Raw genomic sequence first — 22,500 nt, forward strand, 5'->3', positions numbered from 1 at the left:
TCACATCTGGACCTGGCCACTTCAGCTGTAGTGTTCCCTTGAGTCCTGTCTGTGTCTCTAGTGTCTATGTTAGAGTAATGTTAGGCTGCAGAGCCTTAGTTAATGGGGTGTTGTAGTTCAGCAGGGCCCTGTCCTGTCGTAGCTGCTCTGTCCTGTTGATGAGGCAGAGAGAGGGGAACGGAACAGGGAACAATACCCTGGGAGGAAGTCCCCGTGAGGGAGACAATGTGTCCGTCCGCTGCAGCTCAGTCCCTGGGCCTCGGGGGTCGTACAGCTGCTGGGACCTTTCAGTGTTTAGGGGGACCCTGGGCGGTCTTCCAGTGTTTAGGGGGACCAGGGGCCTTTGTGTAGACTAGGTACCCCTGGTGGAATTTGACAAGCGTGTTGTGGCACCTCATTGCTACTCTCCTCTCCCATACATGGACCACATGCCCAGCTAAACACAGAATTTCCTGGTGGCATCGACGGCCATGGTCTTCGATGCCCCCTTGTGTGGCCGTAATGCCCTCTAAAAACATCCATGCCTTGCAGCCACCATAGTGGCCATTGTGCACTTGTGCTTTAATATAATAATTGTAAATCCCTTCTCCCAGCTGCCAATTGGCCTGCTCCAAAGCACCTCTCACTCACATGACTTTTTCAGACATCTCAATTGTTATTAGCCAATGCCTATCATGTGATGTGATCTGTGAGGCCCCAGCTCGGCTACTAGTGAAGACGCATCGGGGATTCAACGGCACGCGTCCTTATCGAATTTAGAGGTGCATATTAAACATGTTACAAAGAAACTGTCCACATTTACTTTTAGGTCAGCCAACAAGATGAGTCACAAACAGCAAGAGCACTAGCCTATCTACTATCCCCCATAGTACAACAGTTGATCCATTCTATTGGTCAGCTTGTCCTTCTGTGTGACAAATAAATATTCCAAACAAACTCTGGGACAGTTGTAGGACGACAGATCACAAATTAATACAACCACTGTAGCCAACATCAAATTAAAAAAAAAACATTTTAAAAGCAATGAGGCTGATGCAACAGATCAGAAGATTTAGCTTAAATGTTGATAAACTATTAGTCTATATTTTCACATTCTAAACTATTAGACTATATCTTCACATTCTAAACTATTAGACTATAACTTCACATTCTAAACTATTAGACTATAACTTCACATTCTAAACTATTAGACTATATCTTCACATTCTAAACTATTAGTCTATATCTTCACATTCTAAACTATTAGACTATATCTTCACGTTCTAAACTATTAGACTATATCTTCACATTCTAAACTATTAGTCTATATCTTCACATTCTAAACTATTAGTCTATATCTTCACATTCTAAACTGTTAGTCTATATCTTCACATTCTAAACTGTTAGTCTATATCTTCACATTCTAAACTATTAGTCTATATCTTCACATTCTAAACTGTTAGTCTATATCTTCACATTCTAAACTGTTAGTCTATATCTTCACATTCTAAACTGTTAGTCTATATCTTCACATTCTAAACTATTAGTCTATATCTTCACATTCTAAACTATTAGACTATATCTTCACATTCTAAACTATTAGACTATATCTTCACATTCTAAACTATTAGTCTATATCTTCACATTCTAAACTATTAGTCTATATCTTCACATTCTAAACTATTAGTCTATATCTTCACATTCTAAACTATTAGTCTATATCTTCACATTCTAAACTATTAGTCTATATCTTCACATTCTAAACTATTAGTCTATATCTTCACATTCTAAACTGTTAGTCTATATCTTCACATTATAAACTGTTAGTCAATCTTCACATTATAAACTGTTAGTCTATATCTTCACATTATAAACTGTTAGTCTATATCTTCACATTCTAAACTATTAGACTATATCTTCACATTCTAAACTATTAGTCTATATCTTCACATTCTAAACTGTTAGTCTATATCTTCACATTCTAAACTATTAGTCTATATCTTCACATTCTAAACTATTAGTCTATATCTTCACATTCTAAACTATTAGTCTATATCTTCACATTCTAAACTATTAGACTATATCTTCACATTCTAAACTATTAGTCTATATCTTCACATTCTAAACTGTTAGTCTAGATCTTCACATTCTAACTATTAGTCTATATCTTCACATTCTAAACTATTAGTCTATATCTTCACATTCTAAACTATTAGTCTATATCTTCACGTTATGAACTGTTAGTCTATATCTTCACATTATAAACTATTAGTCAATATCTTCACATTATAAACTGTTAGTCTATATCTTCACATTATAAGCGCAGCAATGCGCAGACGGCAGTCGGCTACAAGCACGAATGTTCCACTATGCAATTAGCAGGAAAACACATTTCTCCAAAGCGCACTGCAAATGCGAGCGGTTTCATTTGACAGAGACAAACTATAGCCAATACCATAGTCTACCCCCTACTCTTTGACAGGCAGGCTAATTCATTATTTGTGTACATTTACATATACTTATGTTTTTCTTAACAGAACAGCGTTTTTCAGTTTTCAAAACAATTTAGTTGGCTATTTTGGTTAATATCCTTGGTACCCTAGCAGATAGCCTTGGTACCCTAGCAGATAGCCTTGGTGTCCTAGCAGATAGCCTTGGTGCCCTAGCAGATAGCCTTGGTACCCTAGCGGATAGCCTTGTTACCCTAGCAGATAGCCTTGGTACCCTAGCAGATAGCCTTGGTGTCCTAGCAGATAGCCTTGGTGCCCTAGCAGATAGCCTTGGTACCCTAGCGGATAGCCTTGGTGCCCTGGCAGATGACCTTGGTGCCCTAGCAGATAGCCTTGGTGCCCTGGCACCTCTTGAAGGCCATATGGCCTTGCCCCTAAAATCCTGAAATTCCAGGCCTGTCCTCTCCCTCCCCCCTCATTGGGCCTTTAGGTTTATTACTGGTGGTGATGTTACAACTCACCATTGTGTTTTGTATCAAAAAGTGGGTTGGGCGTCTTTGTATGTAAGGAGAGAGCAGCATTCTCTAGTGTTTATTTACAAAGCACTCATGCAGAAACTTCCTATTTATCTATCATCATTAATTACCAAACCCGGTCTCAGGCTTGGATAACACCAGGGACACCAGGGACATTGATTCAGCTCTAACCAGGATGTATTGTTTGTGTGTTACAGGAGGCACCAGGGACATTGGTTCAGCTCTAACCAGGATGTATTGTTTGTGTGTTACAGGAGGCACCAGGGACATTGGTTCAGCTCTAACCAGGATGTATTGTTGTGTGTTACAGGAGGCACCAGGGACATTGGTTCAGCTCTAACCAGGATGTGTATGAGACACAGAAGTATCGAGGCCAAGCTCAGAGACTTTTCAATGTAAGGATGTTCTCATTTACAACCACACTACTAGACCATCATTTACCATTGATTTGTAGTACATGTCACTTTGAACGAAATTAAGAAGTGTTTGTGTGTGTGCGTGTGTGCGTGTGTGTGCGTGTGTGCGTGTGTGTGTGTGTGCGTGTTTGTGTGTGTGTGTGTTGTGTGTGTGTGTGTGTGTGTGTGTATGTGTGTGTGTGTGTGGTGTGTGTGTGTGTGTGTGTGTGTGTGTGTGTGTGTGTGTAACAGTGTCGTTAAAGTGAGACATTACTGATGAATCTGTAGAATGTCACCCAGCTCAGCCGATTCTACTCTTTCCCAGCATTCCACTGTCTCAGGGGCATGACTGGTCCACGACACACACACACAGTCACACAGGGAGATCTCTAATTTCTTCAAGGCATTTTGGAGAAATTCTTCTTGCGTCTCCATGGCTGTGACAGTGTGCAGTAGTAAACCTAGGTGCCTGTGGTCAAGCCTAGCTACACACACACACTCACACACACACACCACACACACACACACACACACACCACACACACACACACACACACACCACACCAAAACACATACACACAGACAGACACACAGACAGACACACACACACACACCACATACACATAATGAAAAACACACACAGTCCCACCGCTATGCCCCACCCACTCACCACCGCTATGCCCCGCCCCATCACTGTTATGCCCTGCCCCCCATCACCACTACGGCCCGCCCCCTCATCACCGCTCTGCCCCGCCCCCTCACCACCACTATGCCCCGCCCCATCATTGCTCTGCCCCGCCCCCTCATCACCGCTATGCCCCGCCCCCTCATCACCGCTATGCCCCGCCCCCTCATCACCACTATGCCCTGCCCCATCATTGCTCTGCCCCGCCCCTCATCACCACTATGCCCCGCCCCCTCATCACCGCTCTGCCCCGCCCCCCTCATCACCACTATGCCCCACCCCCTCATCACCGCTATGCCCCGCCCCCTCATCATCGCTATGCCCCGCCCCCACATCACCGCTATGCCCCGCCCCCTCATCACCGCTATGCCCTGCCCCCACATCACCGCTATGCCCCGCCCCCTCATCACCACTATGCCCCGCCCCCACATCACCGCTATGCCCCGCCCCCTCATCACCACTATGCCCCGCCCCCACATCACCGCTATGCCCCGCCCCCTCATCACCACTATGCCACGCCCCCTCATCACCACTATGCCCGCCCCCATCACCACTATGCCTCGCCCCCATATCACCACTATGCCCCGCCACCTCATCACCACTATGCCCCGCCCCCTCATCACCACTATGCCCCGCCCCCACATCACCGATATACCCCGCCACCTCATCACCACTATTCCCCGCCCCCTCATCACCACTAATCCCCGCCACCCCATCACCACTATGCCCCGCCCCCTCATCACCACTATGCCCCTCTCTACTGAAAGACTAGCCTTTTGGTGGGCTAGGAGAGATCCTAATAAACAATACAGGATTTCTAATGTTTCTCACCTTTGTGATTGCTGTGACCTGCAGGGCTTTCATGGACTGCATGATCAACCCTCTACAGGATCAGATGGAGGAGTGGAAGAGAGGAACTAACACTCTGGATAAGGACCATGCTAAAGGTATCATCATAACATATAGATATATAATAATATAGAGAGGAACCAACACTCTGGATAAGGACCATGCTAAAGGTACCATCATAACATATAGATATATAATAATATAGAGAGGAACCAACACTCTGGATAAGGACCATGCTAAAGGTACCATCATAACATATAGATATATAATAATATAGAGAGGAACCAACACTCTGGATAAGGACCATGCTAAAGGTACCATCATAACATATATATAATAATATAGAGAGGAACCAACGCTCTGGATAAGGACCATGCTAAAGGTACCATCATAACATATAGATATATAATATATAGAGAGGAACCAACAACTCTGGATAAGGACCATGCTAAAGGTACCATCATAACATATAGATATAAATAATATAGAGAGGAACCAACGCTCTGGATAAGGACCATGCTAAAGGTACCATCATAACATATAGATATATAATAATATAGAGAGGAACCAACGCTCTGGATAAGGACCATGCTAAAGGTACCATCATAACATATAGATATATAATAATATAGAGAGGAACCAACACTCTGGATAAGGACCATGCTAAAGGTACCATCATAACATATAGATAATAATAATAGAGAGGAACCAACGCTCTGGATAAGGACCATGCTAAAGGTACCATCATAACATATAGATATATAATAATATAGAGAGGAACCAACACTCTGGATAAGGACCATGCTAAAGGTACCATCATAACATATAGATATAATAATATAGAGAGGAACCAACACTCTGGATAAGGACCATGCTAAAGGTACCATCATAACATATAGATATATAATAATATAGAGAGGAACTAACACTCTGGATAAGGACCATGCTAAAGGTACCATCATAACATATAGATATAAATAATATAGAGAGGAACCAACACTCTGGATAAGGACCATGCTAAAGGTACCATCATAACATATAGATATATAATAATATAGAGAGGAACCAACACTCTGGATAAGGACCATGCTAAAGGTACCATCGTAACATATAGATATATAATAATATAGAGAGGAACCAACACTCTGGATAAGGACCATGCTAAAGGTACCATCGTAACATATAGATATATAATAATATAGAGAGGAACCAACACTCTGGATAAGGACCATGCTAAAGTTACCATCGTAACATATAGATATATAATATATAGAGGAACCAACACTCTGGATAAGGACCATGCTAAAGGTACCATCATAACTATAGATATATAATATATAGAGAGGAACTAACACTCTGGATAAGGACCATGCTAAAGGTACCATCATAACTATAGATATATAATAATATAGAGAGGAACCAACACTCTGGATAAGGACCATGCTAAAGGTACCATCATAACATATAGATATATAATAATATAGAGAGGAACCAACACTCTGGATAAGGACCATGCTAAAGGTACCATCATAACATATAGATATATAATAATATAGAGAGGAACCAACACTCTGGATAAGGACCATGCTAAAGGTACCATCATAACATATATATATAATAATATAGAGAGGAACCAACACTCTGGATAAGGACCATGCTAAAGGTACCATCGTACATATAGTATATATAATATAGAGAGGAACCAACACTCTGGATAAGGACCATGCTAAAGGTACCATCGTAACATATAGATATATAATAATATAGAGAGGAACCAACGCTCTGGATAAGGACCATGCTAAAGGTACCATCATAACATATAGATATATAATAATATAGAGAGGAACCAACGCTCTGGATAAGGACCATGCTAAAGGTACCATCATAACATATAGATATAATATATATAGAGGAACCAACGCTCTGGATAAGGACCATGCTAAAGGTACCATCATAACTATAGATATATAATAATATAGAGAGGAACTAACACTCTGGATAAGGACCATGTGTAACAGTGTAGGTTCCGTCCCTCTCTTCGCCCCAACCCGGGCTTGAACCAGGGACCCTTGCACACATCAACAACTGACACCCCACGAAGCATCGTTACCCATCGCGCCACAAAAGCCGCGGCCCTTGCAACGCAAGGGGAAACCTACTTCAAGTCTCAGAGAGAGTGACGTCACCGATTGAAACGCTATTAGCGCGCACCACCGCTAACTAACTAGCCATTTCACATCGGTTACACTCACCCCCCATTTGACCTCCTCCTTTTCCGCAGCAACCAATGATCCGGGTCAACAGCATCAATGTAACAGTGTAGGTTCCGTCCCTCTCTTCGCCCCAACCCGGGCTCGAACCAGGGACCCTTGCACACATCAACAACGGAACCCCCACGAAGCATCGTTACCCATCGCGCCACCAAAAGCCGCGCCCTTGCACCAAGGGGAAACCCTACTTCAAGTCTCAGAGAGAGTGACACACCGATTGAAACGCTATTAGCGCGCATCCACCGCTAACTACTAGCCATTTCACATCGGTTTACACAGCTAAAGGTATCATCAAACATATAGATATGTATATATAGAGAGGAACCAACACTCTGGATAAGGACCATGCTAAAGGTACCATCATAACATTATAGATAGATAATAGTATAGAGAGGGAACCAACACTCTGGATAAGGACCATGCTAAAGGTACCATCATAACATATAGATATATAATAATATAGAGAGGAACCAACACTCTGGATCAGGACCATGCTAAAGGTACCATCATAACATATAGATATATAATAATATAGAGAGGAACCAACACTCTGGATAAGGACATCTAAAGGTATCATCATAACATATAGATATTAATAATATAGAGAGGAACCAACGCTCTGGATAAGGACCATGCTAAAGGTACCATCATAACATATAGATATATAATAATAGAGAGGAACCAACACTCTGGATAAGGACCATGCTAAAGGTACCATCATAACATATAGATATATAATAGTATAGAGAGGAACCAACACTCTGGATAAGGACCATGCTAAAGGTACCATCATAACATATAGATATATAATAATATAGAGAGGAACCAACACTCTGGATAAGGACCATGCTAAAGGTACCATCATAACATATAGATATATAATATATAGAGAGGAACCAACACTCTGGATAAGGACCATGCTAAAGGTTACCATCATAACATATAGATATATAATAATATAGAGAGGAACCAACACTCTGGATAAGGACCCATGCTAAAGGTACCATCATAACATATAGATATATAATATATAGAGAGGAACCAACGCTCTGGATAAGGACCATGCTAAAGGTACCATCATAACATATAGATATATAATAATATAGAGAGGAACCAACACTCTGGATAAGGACCATGCTAAAGGTACCATCATAACATATAGATATATAATAATATAGAGAGGAACCAACACTCTGGATAAGGACCATGCTAAAGGTATCATCATAACAGAGAGTTATAGAGAGAGAGGGGGGTGTATATATATATATATATACACAGTTGAAGTCAGAAGTTTACATACACTTTAGCCAAATACATTTAAACTCAGTTTTTCACAATTCTGACATTTAATCTTAGTAAAAATTCCCTGTCTTAGGTCAGTTAGGATCACCACTTATTTTAACAATGTGAAATGTCAGAATAATAGTATAAAGAATGATTTATTTCAGCTTTTATTTCTTTCATCACATTCCCAGCGGGTCAGAAGTTTACATACACTCAATTAGTATTGGTAGCATTGCCCTTTAAATTGTTTAACTTGGGCAAATGTTTCGGGTAGCCTTCCGCAAGCTTCCACAATAAATTGGGTAAATTTGGCCCATTCCTCCTGACAGAGCTGGTGTAACTGAGTCAGGTTTGTAGGCCTCCTTGCTCGCACACGCTTTTTCAGTTCTGCTGCCACAAATTTTCTACGGGATTGAGGTCAGGGCTTTGGTGATGGCCACTCCAATACCTTGACTTTGTTGTCCTTAAGCCATTTTGCCCACAACTTTGGACGTATGCTTGAGGTCATTGTCCATTTGGAAGACCCATTTGCGACCAAGCTTTACCTCCGGACTGATGTCTTGAGATGTTGCTTTAATATATGCACATAATTTCCTTCCTCATCTATTTTGTGAAGTGTACCAGTCCCTCCTGCAGAAAAGCACCCCCGCACATGATGCTGCCACCCCCGTACTTCACGGTTGGGATGGTGTTCTTCGGCTTGCAAGCCTCCCCTTTTCCTCCAAACATAACGATGGTCACTATGCCAAACAGTTCTATTTTTGTTTCATCAGACCAGAGGGACATTTCTCCAAAAAGTACGATCTTTTCCCCATGTGCAGTTGCAAACCGTAGTCTGGGCTTTTTATGGCGGTTTTGGAGCAGTGGCTTCTTCCTTGCTGAGTGGCCTTTCAGGTTATGTTGATATAGGGCTCGTTTTACTGTGGATATAGATACTTTTGTACCTGTTTCCTCCAGCATCTTCACAAGGTCCTTTTCTGTTCTGGGATTGATTTGCACTTTTCACACCAAAGTACTTCATCTCTAGAAGAGAGAACGCGTCTCCTTCCTGAACGGTATGACGGCTGCATGGTCCCATGGTGTTTATACTTGCGTACTATTGTTTGTACAGATGAATGTGGTACCTTCAAACTTCTGACCCACTGGAATTGTGATACGGTGAATTATAAATGAAATAATCTGTCTGTAAACAATTGTTGGAAAAATTACTTGTGTCATGCACAAAGTAGATGTCCTAACCGACTTGCCAAAACTATAGTTTGTTTACAAGAAATTTGTGGGCGTGGTGAAAAACGAGTTTTAATGACTCCAACCTAAGTGTATGTAACTTCCGACTTCAACTGTATAATAATATAACCATACACTACAAGCCAGTGTAATATACACTACATGAACAAAAAGTATGTGGACACCTGCTAGTCGAACATCTCATTCCAAAATCATGACCATTAAAATGGAGTTGGTCTGCTGCGATAACAGCCTCCACTCTTCTGGGAAGGCTTTCCACTAGATGTTGGAAACATTGCTGCTATAACAGCCTCCACTCTTCTGGGAAGGCTTTCCACTAGATGTTGGAACATTGCTGCTATAACAGCCTCCACTCTTCTGGGAAGGCTTTCCCACTAGATGTTGGAACATTGCTGCTATAACAGCCTCCACTCTTCTGGGAAGGCTTTCCACTAGGATGTTGGAACATTGCTGCTATAACAGCCTCCTCTCTTCTGGGAAGGCTTTCCACTAGATGTTGGAACTTGCTGCTATACAGCCTCCACTCTTCTGGGAAGGCTTTCCACTAGATGTTGGAGACATTGCTGCGAGGATTTGCTTCCATTCAGCCACAAGAGAATTAGTGAGGTCGGGTACTGATGTTGGGCGATTAGCCTGGCTCACAGTCTGCGTTCCAATTAATCCCAAAGGTGTTCGATGGGGTTGAGGTCAGTGCTCTGTGCAGGCCATCAAGTTCTTCCACACCAATCTCAATAAACCATTTCTGTACGGCATTGTCATGCTGAAACAGGAAAGGGCCTTCCCCCAAATTGTTGCCACGAAGTTGGAACAAGCTAGTCACAAAGTTTTACGAGCATCAGCACTCGCGATCCCGTCCTGTGAGCTTGTGTGGCCTACCACTTCGCGGCTGAGCCGTTGTTGCACCTAGACATTTCCACTTCACAATAACAGCACTTACAGTTGACCCGGAGCAGCTCTAGCAGGGCAGAAATTTGATGAACTGATTTGTTGGAAAGGTGGCATCCTATCACGTTGAAAGTCACTGAGCTCTTCAGTAAGGCCATTCTACTGCCAATGTTTGTCTATGGAGATTACGTGGCTGTGTGCTTGATTTATACACCTGTCAGCAACGGGTGTGGCTGAAATAGTTTATATATATATATATATATATATATATATATATATATATATATACATATATTATACCTCTGCACACCACAGTCAACATTCACTCTCTGTTTAGGGTTTAGCTTATTTTCTTTTCCTCTTTGACCCGAATTTTGTTTTATTGTACAATTTAGTAAAACACGCGTCAAAACCAACAAGACAGGGTCAGTCACATATGAGCTCACTATTTGGCACAATAGTGAACCAATGAGTTTAGCTGTTATTAAATGGCTGATAAACGACAGAATAACATGTATACCAGTCAGCTACTTCACCTTTTACCACCTCCACAAATGTTGTAATATCCACTGACTGTGCTCAGCTTTAGGGTTTCCTGACACGCTGTTGACCCCATTTCCCCCCCACAGAGTACAAGAAAGTTCGGAGTGAGATCAAGAAGAAGTCTTTAGACACTCTGAAGCTACAGAAGAAGGCAAAGAAAGGTAGACTCTATCCATCCATCTGTCTGTCTGTCTGTCTGTCTGTCTGTCTGTCTGTCTGTCTGTCTGTCTGTCTGTCCAGTCCAGTCCAGTCCAGTCCAGTCCCGTCCTGCTTCACTTCTCTACTGGCTGTGCCATACAAATAGAGTTATTACAACATATGTACGATACATATAATGTCTGTGGGCTTGGCCGTATGAAGTAAAGTATACACCCTGTACCTCTATGGGCTGTTGTTCCCCTTGAGGTCCTACCTACACATTCCATGTAGTCTAAAGCAAATAGAGTTGAACGTCAATGAGGCTACTCAGGGACTCTACAGTATAAAACACAGTACATATTTATGTAACATTTATTATATATAGTACATCTCTATGTCCTTTATCATCTCTGAACGTCATCTCTACGTACATTTGGTACGCTTAGGCAAATGGACATGCAAATTGAGTTGAACATCCTCCCTACTGAATGTCCTTACTCTATGCTATGGTTTCTGTTGGTTATGTAAGAATGTTCCTGATCCCTGTCAGACTCTGTGGATTGGCAGATATCATTTGTACACATGAATCTATCTGAATGATGTCTGGAAACATGGAGAAAAAAACAACAACATCAGCTCATATTGTCTGTCATTATACTGAAACCAGGACACCGGTTGTGTCCCAAATGACACCTTATTCCCTATATAGTGCACTACTTTAGTACAGGGTCTATAGGGCCCAAAGAAGTGCTCTACATAGGAAATAGGGTGCCATTTGGAACAGATTCTCTGCTCAACTACTGAGTATCCGTTTGTGTCGTCCTTTCTCCCTCGTAGGACAGCACATCCCAATTGAATACGCATGCAGTCAGTCAGTCTTTGTGTAGGCCTACACACCATGAAAGGAAATGGAGAAGCTATTGAAAAGGTTCAATATGTGTCTAGACAGATAGACAGAGAGAGAGCATCTATGGAAGCTCCTATTCAAGCTGTCAGTTATCTTGAGTGACAAAAGTCCAGTTGAAATTTCAAAATGTCCATCTTGAAAGCACCAAAACATCTATGCATTTTCTGCTTTCAAAGTGAACTTCAACTCTTTTTGAAACTTCTTTAGCTCAAATACTGTGCTGTTGTATTTCCATGGTGCAGTATTTAGCGGTATGCACCTGGTCTTATTCTAGTGTTATTAGATGTCCTATCTAGAGGAGCAGTATTTAGCAGTGTGCACCTGGTCTTATTCTAGTGTTATTAGATGTCCTATCTAGAGGAGCAGTATTTAGCTGTGTGCACCTGGTCTTATTCTAGTGTTATTAGATGTCCTATCTAGAGGAGCAGTATTTAGCTGTGTGCACCTGGTCTTAGTCTAGTGTTATTAGATGTCCTGTCTAGAGGAGCAGTATTTAGCAGTGTGCACCTGGTCTTATTCTAGTGTTATTAGATGTCCTATCTAGAGGAGCAGTATTTAGCAGTGTGCACCTGGTCTTATTCTAGTGTTATTAGATATCCTATCTAGAGGAGCACTATTTAGCAGTGTGCACCAAGTGGCGCAGTGGTCTAAGACACTGCATGTCAGTGCTAGAGGCGTCACTACAGACAACCTGGTTCGAATCCACACTGTATCACAACCGGCCGTGATTGGGAGTCCCATAGGGCGGCTGTCATGTCCTGACCCTAGTAAGATGTCATTTTCTATAGTAGAGTAGGGCAGGGCGTGACAGGGGGTGTTTTGGGTTGTTCTATGTTTTCTATTTCTATGTTTAAGTTCTAGTTTTTCTATTTCTATGTTGGGATTGTTTGAGGTTGATCTCTAATTGGAGGCAGCTGATCCTCATTGCCTCTGATTAGAGATCATATTTAAGTAGGGGTTTTTCTCTTCCTATTTGTGGGTTATTATCTTTTGAGTAGTGTGTTTTCCTCTCTGCGTCTCGGTTTGTTGTTTTTGTGTTTTCAAGTATTTATGTGTATTGCATTCAGTTTCACGTTTAATAAATATGTGGAACTACGAACACGCTGCATTTTGGTCCGCTCCTTCGAACAGACGTGACTGCGGCGCACATTGGCTCAGCGCCGTCCGAGTCCGTCATTGTAATTAAGAATTTGTTCTTAACTTACATTTACATTTACATTTAAGTCATTTAGCAGACGCTCTTATCCAGAGCGACTTACAAATTGGTGCATTCACCTTATGATATCCAGTGGAACAACCACTTTACAATAGTGCATCTAAATCTTTTAAGGGGGGGGGGGTTAGAAGGATTACTTTATCCTATCCCAGGTATTCCTTAAAGAGGTGGGGTTTCAGGTGTCTCCGGAAGGTGGTGATTGACTCCGCTGTCCTGGCGTCGTCCTGCCTAGTTAAATAAAGGTTATATCAAATAAAAAATAGAAGCATTCCCCAGCACTGATTAACAATCTGGATGTCTAGCATGGTAAACATTACCCCAGCACTGATTAACAATCTGGATGTCTAGCATGGTAAACATTACCCCAGCACTGATTAACAATCTGGATGTCTAGCATGGTAAACATTACCCCAGCACTGATTAACAATCTGGATGTCTAGCATGGTAAACATTACCCCAGCACTGATTAACAATCTGGATGTCTAGCATGGTAAACATTACCCCAGCACTGATTAACAATCTGGATGTCTAGCATGGTAAACATTACCCCAGCACTGATTAACAATCTGGATGTCTAGCATGGTAAACATTACCCCAGCACTGATTAACAATCTGGATGTCTAGCATGGTTAACATTACCCCAGCACTGATTAACAATCTGGATGTCTAGCATGGTAAACATTACCCCAGCACTGATTAACAATCTGGATGTCTAGCATGGTTAACATTACCCCAGCACTGATTAACAATCTGGATGTCTAGCATGGTAAACATTACCCCAGCACTGATTAACAATCTGGATGTCTAGCATGGTAAACATTACCCCAGCACTGATTAACAATCTGGATGTTTAGCATGGTAAACATTACCCCAGCACTGATTAACAATCTGGATGTCTAGCATGGTAAACATTACCCCAGCACTGATTAACAATCTGGATGTCTAGCATGGTAAACATTACCCCAGCACTGATTAACAATCTGGATGTCTAGCATGGTAAACATTATCCCAGCACTGATTAACAATCTGGATGTCTAGCATGGTAAACATTACCCCAGCACTGATTAACAATCTGGATGTCTAGCATGGTAAACATTACCCCAGCACTGATTAACAATCTGGATGTCTAGCATGGTAAACATTACCCCAGCACTGATTAACAATCTGGATGTCTAGCATGGTAAACATTACCCCAGCACTGATTAACAATCTGGATGTCTAGCATGGTAAACATTACCCCAGCACTGATTAACAATCTGGATGTCTAGCATGGTAAACATTACCCCAGCACTGATTAACAATCTGGATGTCTAGCATGGTAAACATTACCCCAGCACTGATTAACAATCTGGATGTCTAGCATGGTAAACATTACCCCAGCACTGATTAACAATCTGGATGTCTAGCATGGTAAACATTACCCCAGCACTGATTAACAATCTGGATGTCTAGCATGGTAAACATTACCCCAGCACTGATTAACAATCTGGATGTCTAGCATGGTTAACATTACCCCAGCACTGATTAACAATCTGGATGTCTAGCATGGTAAACATTACCCAGCACTGATTAACAATCTGGATGTCTAGCATGGTAAACATTACCCCAGTACTGATTAACAATCTGGATGTCTAGCATGGTAAACATTACCCCAGCACTGATTAACAATCTGGATGTCTAGCATGGTAAACATTACCCCAGCACTGATTAACAATCTGGATGTTTAGCATGGTAAACATTACCCCAGCACTGATTAACAATCTGGATGTCTAGCATGGTTAACATTACCCCAGCACTGATTAACAATCTGGATGTCTAGCATGGTAAACATTACCCCAGCACTGATTAACAATCTGGATGTCTAGCATGGTAAACATTACCCCAGCACTGATTAACAATCTGGATGTCTAGCATGGTTAACATTACCCCAGCACTGATTAACAATCTGGATGTCTAGCATGGTAAACATTACCCCAGCACTGATTAACAATCTGGATGTCTAGCATGGTAAACATTACCCCAACACTGATTAACAATCTGGATGTTTAGCATGGTAAACATTACCCCAGCACTGATTAACAATCTGGATGTCTAGCATGGTTAACATTACCCCAGCACTGATTAACAATCTGGATGTCTAGCATGGTAAACATTACCCCAGCACTGATTAACAATCTGGATGTCTAGCATGGTAAACATTACCCCAGCACTGATTAACAATCTGGATGTCTAGCATGGTAAACATTACCCCAGCACTGATTAACAATCTGGATGTCTAGCATGGTTAACATTACCCCAGCACTGATTAACAATCTGGATGTCTAGCATGGTTAACATTACCCCAGCACTGATTAACAATCTGGATGTCTAGCATGGTAAACATTACCCCAGCACTGATTAACAATCTGGATGTCTAGCATGGTTAACATTACCCCAGCACTGATTAACAATCTGGATGTCTAGCATGGTAAACATTACCCCAGCACTGATTAACAATCTGGATGTCTAGCATGGTTAACATTACCCCAGCACTGATTAACAATCTGGATGTCTATTATGGTTAACATTACCTTACTTGGAAACAGAGTTTCTGATTGGAGCAGAGTTTCTGTTAGTATCGTGTAGCTGTAGCTCAAAACCAGCTGAAACACTGAACTGGCTAACCTAAATGATAAAAACCAGCTGAAACACTGAACTAGCTAGCCTTAATTATAAAAACCAGCTGAAACACTGAATTAGCTAGCCTTAATTATAAAAACCAGCGGAAACACTAAACTAGCTAGGCTAAATGTCTTGATCAAAACCACCTGAAATACTAAACTAGCTAGCCTTAATTATAAAAACCAGCTGAAACACTGAACTCGCTAACCTAAATTATAAAAACTAGCTGAAACACTGAACTAGCTAGCCTTAATTATAAAAACCAGCTGAAACACTGAATTAGCTAGCCTTAATTATAAAAACCAGCTGGAACACGAAACTAGCTAGCCTAAATGTCTTGATTAAAACCACTTGAAACACTGATCTAGCTAGCCTAAATTATCGAAACCAGCGGAAACACTAAACTAGCTAGGCTAAATGTCTTGATCAAAACCAGCGGAAACACTAAACTAGCTAGCCTAAATGACCAAAACCACCTGAAACACTAAACTAGCTATCCTAAATGTCTTAATTAAAACCAGCTCAAACACTGATCAAGCTATCCTAAACTAAATGACCAAAACCACCTGAAAGACTGAACTAGCTAGTCTAAATGACCAAAACTACCTGAAATACTGAACTAGCTAACCTAAATATCTAGTTTTTTGGATCAATACACACGTTTCTAGTCTCCCCTATGAGAGGCCCTATGCTTTACTAGGAGCTAAAAGGAATGAGTCCATCCTGACTTCAAGGGGAAGTTTTCACCTTTGGACACATGTACAGTGGAGCGTTTAACACCATATATCTGTCTAGACTGAATTCTTCAAACATGTTTTTCCAGCTTGGCCTCTTCATTAGGAAGTCTGTTATTAGTACAACACGTTCTCCCTCACACAGTCCTCTTTGGCAGATCAAACAGCTAGACCCATGTTGGGTCATATAATGAATATGGTGATATATGTCAGTGTCAATGCTGACAATTTTGTAAGTCTGGTAAAGCTGAAGGGTCTGGTAAAGCTGAAGGGCCATTATTAGACGCACAGTGACAGTCACAGTGGCAGTCACAGTGGCCGTCACAGTGGCAGTCACAGTGGCCGTCACAGTGGCAGTCACAGTGGCAGTCACAGTGGCAGTCACAGTGGCCGTCACAGTGGCCGTCACAGTGGCAGTTACAGTGGCCGTCACAGTGACAGTCACAGTCACAGTCACAGTGGCCGTCACAGTGGCCGTCACAGTGGCCGTCACAGTGGCCGTCACAGTGGCCGTCACAGTGACAGTGGCCGTCACAGTGGCCGTCACAGTGGCACATATTAGCAACATGAATTGTGCAGTCTCCTTCAGGCCTCTTGACTGACTGAAATGTTTTCTTCCTTACGGCCGTGTCGTCGACCTTATTGCCCCCCCCCCCCGGTCACTTGGCACCTGTTGTTGTTGCCCTGCAGCTGATGCCCTGGGTAAGTGTGTAACAGACTGGTGGTCTGTCTGTTAGTCTGTTAGTCAGTCTGTCAGCCTCCAGCCTGCTTTGCAGCCTCTCTGTGGGGTCCAGGGTTTCAGTCAGTCTGTCAGTCTACCTTGTGCTGCTATGCTGTTTAGTGTCCCGTTCTGTTCTGCTCCTTCCACTACCCCTCTCTCTCTTCCTCTCTCTCTCTCTCTCTCTCCTCTCTCTTCTCTCTCTCTCTCTCTCTCTCTCTCTCTCTCTCTCTCTCTCTCTCTCTCTCTTCTCTTTCTCTCTGTCTCTCTCTCTCCCTCTCCACCTCTCTCTCTCTCTCTCTCGCTGTCTCTTCTCTCTCTTTCGCTGTCTCTTCTCTGTCTCTCTCTCCTCTCTCTCTCTGTCTCTCCTCTCTCGCTCTCTCCTCTCTCTCGCTGTCTCTCCTCTCGCTGTCTCTCGATGTCTCTCCTCTCTCTCTCTCGCTATCTCTCGCTATCTCTCTCTCTTTCTCTCTCTGTGGAGTGCAGACTAACTCTAGTCAGTCTAATGTACTGCTTATTACTGTCCTGTCCACTCCTCTGTCCCCTGCTATGCTTCCTACTGTCCTGTCCACTCCTCTGTCCCCTGCTCTGTTTCCTACTGTCCTGTCTCCTCCTCTCTCTCTTCTCTCTCCTCTCTCTCTCCCTCTTTCTCTCTCTGTGTGGTTTAATTCTCCTGCCTTCACTGCTTCGCGGTTTGTTTTGGTTTCAATCGTCTTTGTTAATCAGCTCAGCGCCACTGAAGCTCACTTACACACTAATCGTTATCTGTGGAGGTGGAGAACACTCACACACACTAATCGTTATCTGTGGAGGTGGAGAACACTCACACACTAATCATTATCTGTGGAGGTGGAGAACACACACACTAATCATTATCTGTGGAGGTGGAGAACACACACACACTAATCATTATCTGTGGAGGTGGAGAACACTCACACACACTAATCATTATCTGTGGAGGTGGAGAACACTCACACACTAATCATTATCTGTGGAGGTGGAGAACACTCACACACTAATCATTATCTGTGGAGGTGGAGAACACTCACACACTAATCATTATCTGTGGAGGTGGAGAACACTCACACACTAATCATTATCTGTGGAGGTGGAGAACACACACACACTAATCATTATCTGTGGAGGTGGAGAACACTCACACACACACTAATCATTATCTGTGGAGGTGGAGAACACTCACACACACACTAATCATTATCTGTGGAGGTGGAGAACACTCACACACTAATCATTATCTGTGGAGGTGGAGAACACTCACACACACACTAATCATTATCTGTGGAGGTGGAGAACACTCACACACACACTAATCATTATCTGTGGAGGTGGAGAACACTCACACACACACAAATCATTATCTGTGGAGGTGGAGAACACTCACACACTAATCATTATCTGTGGAGGTGGAGAACACTCACACACTAATCATTATCTGTGGAGGTGGAGAACACACACTAATCATTATCTGTGGAGGTGGAGAACACTCACTAATCATTATCTGTGGAGGTGGAGAACACACACTAATCATTATCTGTGGAGGTGGAGAACACTCACACCAGTCATTAAGACAGGAGCACAAAGTGCTGATTTTCCACTCTACCACTCTCACCCCCAGCCTTCCCTAATGATTGGCAGAGGTCACACACAGCCCTTCACAGCATCAGGACAGGGGTATGCTCAGCATTTAGATGAAGCTGTGCTGGTCTGTTTTCCCAGTGAGGACAAGGTGTTATTTGTTAATATGGAAGAGGCCAATGGAAACAGACATGTACACTACCGTTCAAAAGTTCACTTAGAAATGTCCTTGTTTTTGAAAGAAAAGCACATTTTTTGTCCATTAAAATAACATAAAATTGATCAGAAATACAGTGTAGACATTGTTAATGTTGTAAATTACTATTGTAGCTGGAAACAGCTGATTTTTTTATGGAATATCTACATAGGCCCATTATCAGCAACCATCACTCCTGTGTTCCAATGGCACGTTGTGTTATCTAATCCAAGTTTATCTTGAAAAGACTAATTGATCATTAGAAAACACTTTTGCAATTATGTTAGCACAGCTGAAAACTGTTGTCCTAATTAAAGAAGCAATAAAACTGGCCTTCTTTAGACTAGTTGAGTATCTGGAGCATCAGTGTTTGTGGGTTCGATAACAGGCTCAAAGTGGCCAGAAACAAAGTACTTGCTTCTGAAACTCGTCAGTCTATTCTTGTTCTGAGAAATGAAAGCTATACCATGTGAGAAATTGCCAAGAAACTGAAGATCTCGTACAACGCTGTGTACTACTCCCTTCACAGAACAGCGCAAACTGTCTCTAACCAGAATAGAAAGAGGAGTGGGAGGCCCCGGTGCACAACTGAGCAAGAGGACAAGTACATTAGTGTGTCTAGTTTGAGAAACAGACACCTCACAAGTCCTCAACTGACAGCTTCATTAAATAGTACCCACAAAACACCAGTCTCAACGTCAACAGTGAAGAGGCGACTCCGGGATGCTGGCCTTCTAGGCAGAGTTGCAAAGAAAATGTCATATCTCAGACTGGCCAATAAAAATAAAAAGATTAAGATGGGAAAAAGGACAGAGGAACAAGGACATTTGTAAGTGACCCCAAACTTTTGAACGGTAGTGTGTGTATTTTAGGTGTCTTCCTTGGAGAAGAGGGCTGCTCTCCTCACCTGGAACCTATGTTGTCTGCTATGATGTTTTCAACAGGCCACAGACATAGAGGGACAACTGGGATTCTGGGACATTTATCAGTCATATGAAGATGAGGGACTGAGGATGATCTCAGACTTGGAGGGAGCGAGGGAGGCAGGGATATGAGGGGGGAGAGCACGAGAGAGAGATAATGTACAGAGCTAAAAGTAACAGAGAGGGAAGGGACTTATAACTGCAGCCTCTTACTGAATATTTATGATTCCATACTGTATCGTATGAAAGGAGTTCACTCTAGTTTAAGATTTATGATTCTATACTGTAGTTCGCTCTAGTTTAATATTTATGATTCTATACTGTAGTTCGCTCTAGTTTAATATTTATGATTCTATGCTGTACCGTATGAGGGGAGTTCTCTAGTTTAATATTTATGATTCTATACTGTAGTTCACTCTAGTTTAATATTTATGATTCTATACTGTAGTTCACTCTAGTTTAATATTTATGATTCCATACTGTAGTTCACTCTAGTTGAATATTTATGATTCTATACTGTAGTTCACTCTAGTTTAATATTTATGATTCTATACTGTAGTTCACTCTAGTTTAATATTTATGATTCTATACTGTAGTTCACTCTAGTTTAATATGTATGATTCTATACTGTAGTTCACTCTAGTTTAATATTTATGATTCTATACTGTAGTTCACTCTAGTTTAATATTTATGATTCTATACTGTAGTTCCCTCTAGTTTAATATTTATGATTCTATACTGTAGTTCACTCTAGTTTAATATTTATGATTCTATACTGTAGTTCACTCTAGTTTAATATTTATGATTCTATACTGTAGTTCACTCTAGTTGTGGCCTAGTTTCATCTGATTGAAGAGCAGGCGGTGCTTATTAATCCGTTATAGAGCCTGTAAGCTGCCTTCTGTAGCTGACCTATATCTCCAAGGCATCCAGTATTGACACACATACTGTAACTAAGGATCTACTCTGAGTTTCTCCTGTCTCTTAGTCCTCAGTTAGTCCCTGGATGAGCAACACAGTGTGACAGTGAGATTAGTTTCTCCTGTCTCTTAGTCCTCAGTTAGCCCCTGGATGAGCAACACAGTCTCACTCCCTCCTCCTGTCCTGTCCTCCCCTGTCTAGCCCTGTCCTGTCTAGCCCTGTTCTGCTCTCTGTCTCACTCCCTCCTCCTGTCCTGTCTGTTCTGCTCTCTGTCTCACTCCCTCCTCATGTCTTGTCCTCCCCTGTCTAGCCCTGTCCTGTCTAGCCCTGTCCTGTCCTGTCTGTTCTGCTCTCTGTCTCACTCCCTCCTCCTGTCCTGTCTAGCCCTGTCCTGTCCTGTCTGTTCTGCTCTCTGTCTCACTCCCTCCTCCTGTCCTGTCCTCCCCTGTCTAGCCCTGTCCTGTCTAGCCCTGTCCTGTCCTGTCTGTTCTGCTCTCTGTCTCACTCCCTCCTCCTGTCCTGTCCTCCCCTGTCTAGCCCTGTCCTGTCTAGCCCTGTCCTGTCCTGTCTGTTCTGCTCTCTGTCTCACTCCCTCCTCCTGTCCTGTCCTCCCCTGTCTAGCCCTGTCCTGTCCTGTCTGTTCTGCTCTCTGTCTCACTCCCTCCTCCTGTCCTGTCCTCCCCTGTCTAGCCCTGTCCTGTCTAGCCCTGTCCTGTCTGTTCTGCTCTCTGTCTCACTCCCTCCTCCTGTCCTGTCTAGCCCTGTCCTGTCCTGTCTGTTCTGCTCTCTGTCTCACTCCCTCCTCCTGTCCTGTCTAGCCCTGTCCTGTCCTGTCTGTTCTGCTCTCTGTCTCACTCCCTCCTCCTGTCCTGTCTAGCCCTGTCCTGTCTGTTCTGCTCTCTGTCTCACTCCCTCCTCCTGTCCTGTCCTCCCCTGTCTGTTATCAAACCACTGTGATAAACTCTCCAACCCTCTGCCCACATGTTGTGTGGCTGGTGTGAAAGCTCTGCCAGAGGAGGGAATGCGTGTCCAGGGTCACTGGGTTCCTACCAACTGTCTGTTAGATACTGTGTTTGAGGCATTACAGTAGCATCAACATCTGGTGATGTTATCTAATGAATTACTGTCAGAGATTCATTCCTGTCCCAATGTTTGTCCCTCCATAGGGTCTTGTTTGGTTTGGGATGGTTCGGTATGGTTTGGTTTGGTTTGGTTTGGTATGGTATGGTATGGTTTAGGTTGGTATGGTTCGGTTTGGTATGTTATGTTTCAGTATGGTATGGTTTGGTATGGTATGTTTTGGTATGGTTTGGTTTGGTATGGTATGTTTTGGTATGGTTTGGTTTGGTATGGTATGTTTCGGTAT

At 42.5% G+C, this 22,500-nt stretch overlaps 1 protein-coding gene across 1 annotated transcript in view; it reads left to right on the top strand.

Moving 5' to 3' along the window:
- Positions 1 to 3,275: 3,275 nt before the first annotated feature.
- LOC115190911 (protein MTSS 1) overlaps positions 3,276 to 22,500 on the top strand; it is a gene marked incomplete at its 5' end in the record, with an annotated part of 45,661 nt that continues 26,436 nt past the window's right edge. Inside the window, 4 exons of the mRNA XM_029748948.1 lie at positions 3,276 to 3,360; positions 4,901 to 4,992; positions 11,211 to 11,285; positions 17,471 to 17,482. Coding sequence (XP_029604808.1) covers positions 3,276 to 3,360; positions 4,901 to 4,992; positions 11,211 to 11,285; positions 17,471 to 17,482 — 264 coding nt within the window. The remainder of the gene's footprint in view (positions 3,361 to 4,900; positions 4,993 to 11,210; positions 11,286 to 17,470; positions 17,483 to 22,500) is intronic.

This window comes from Salmo trutta, unplaced genomic scaffold (genome assembly GCF_901001165.1).
Source record: "Salmo trutta unplaced genomic scaffold, fSalTru1.1, whole genome shotgun sequence".
Taxonomy (NCBI): Eukaryota; Metazoa; Chordata; class Actinopteri; order Salmoniformes; family Salmonidae; genus Salmo; species Salmo trutta.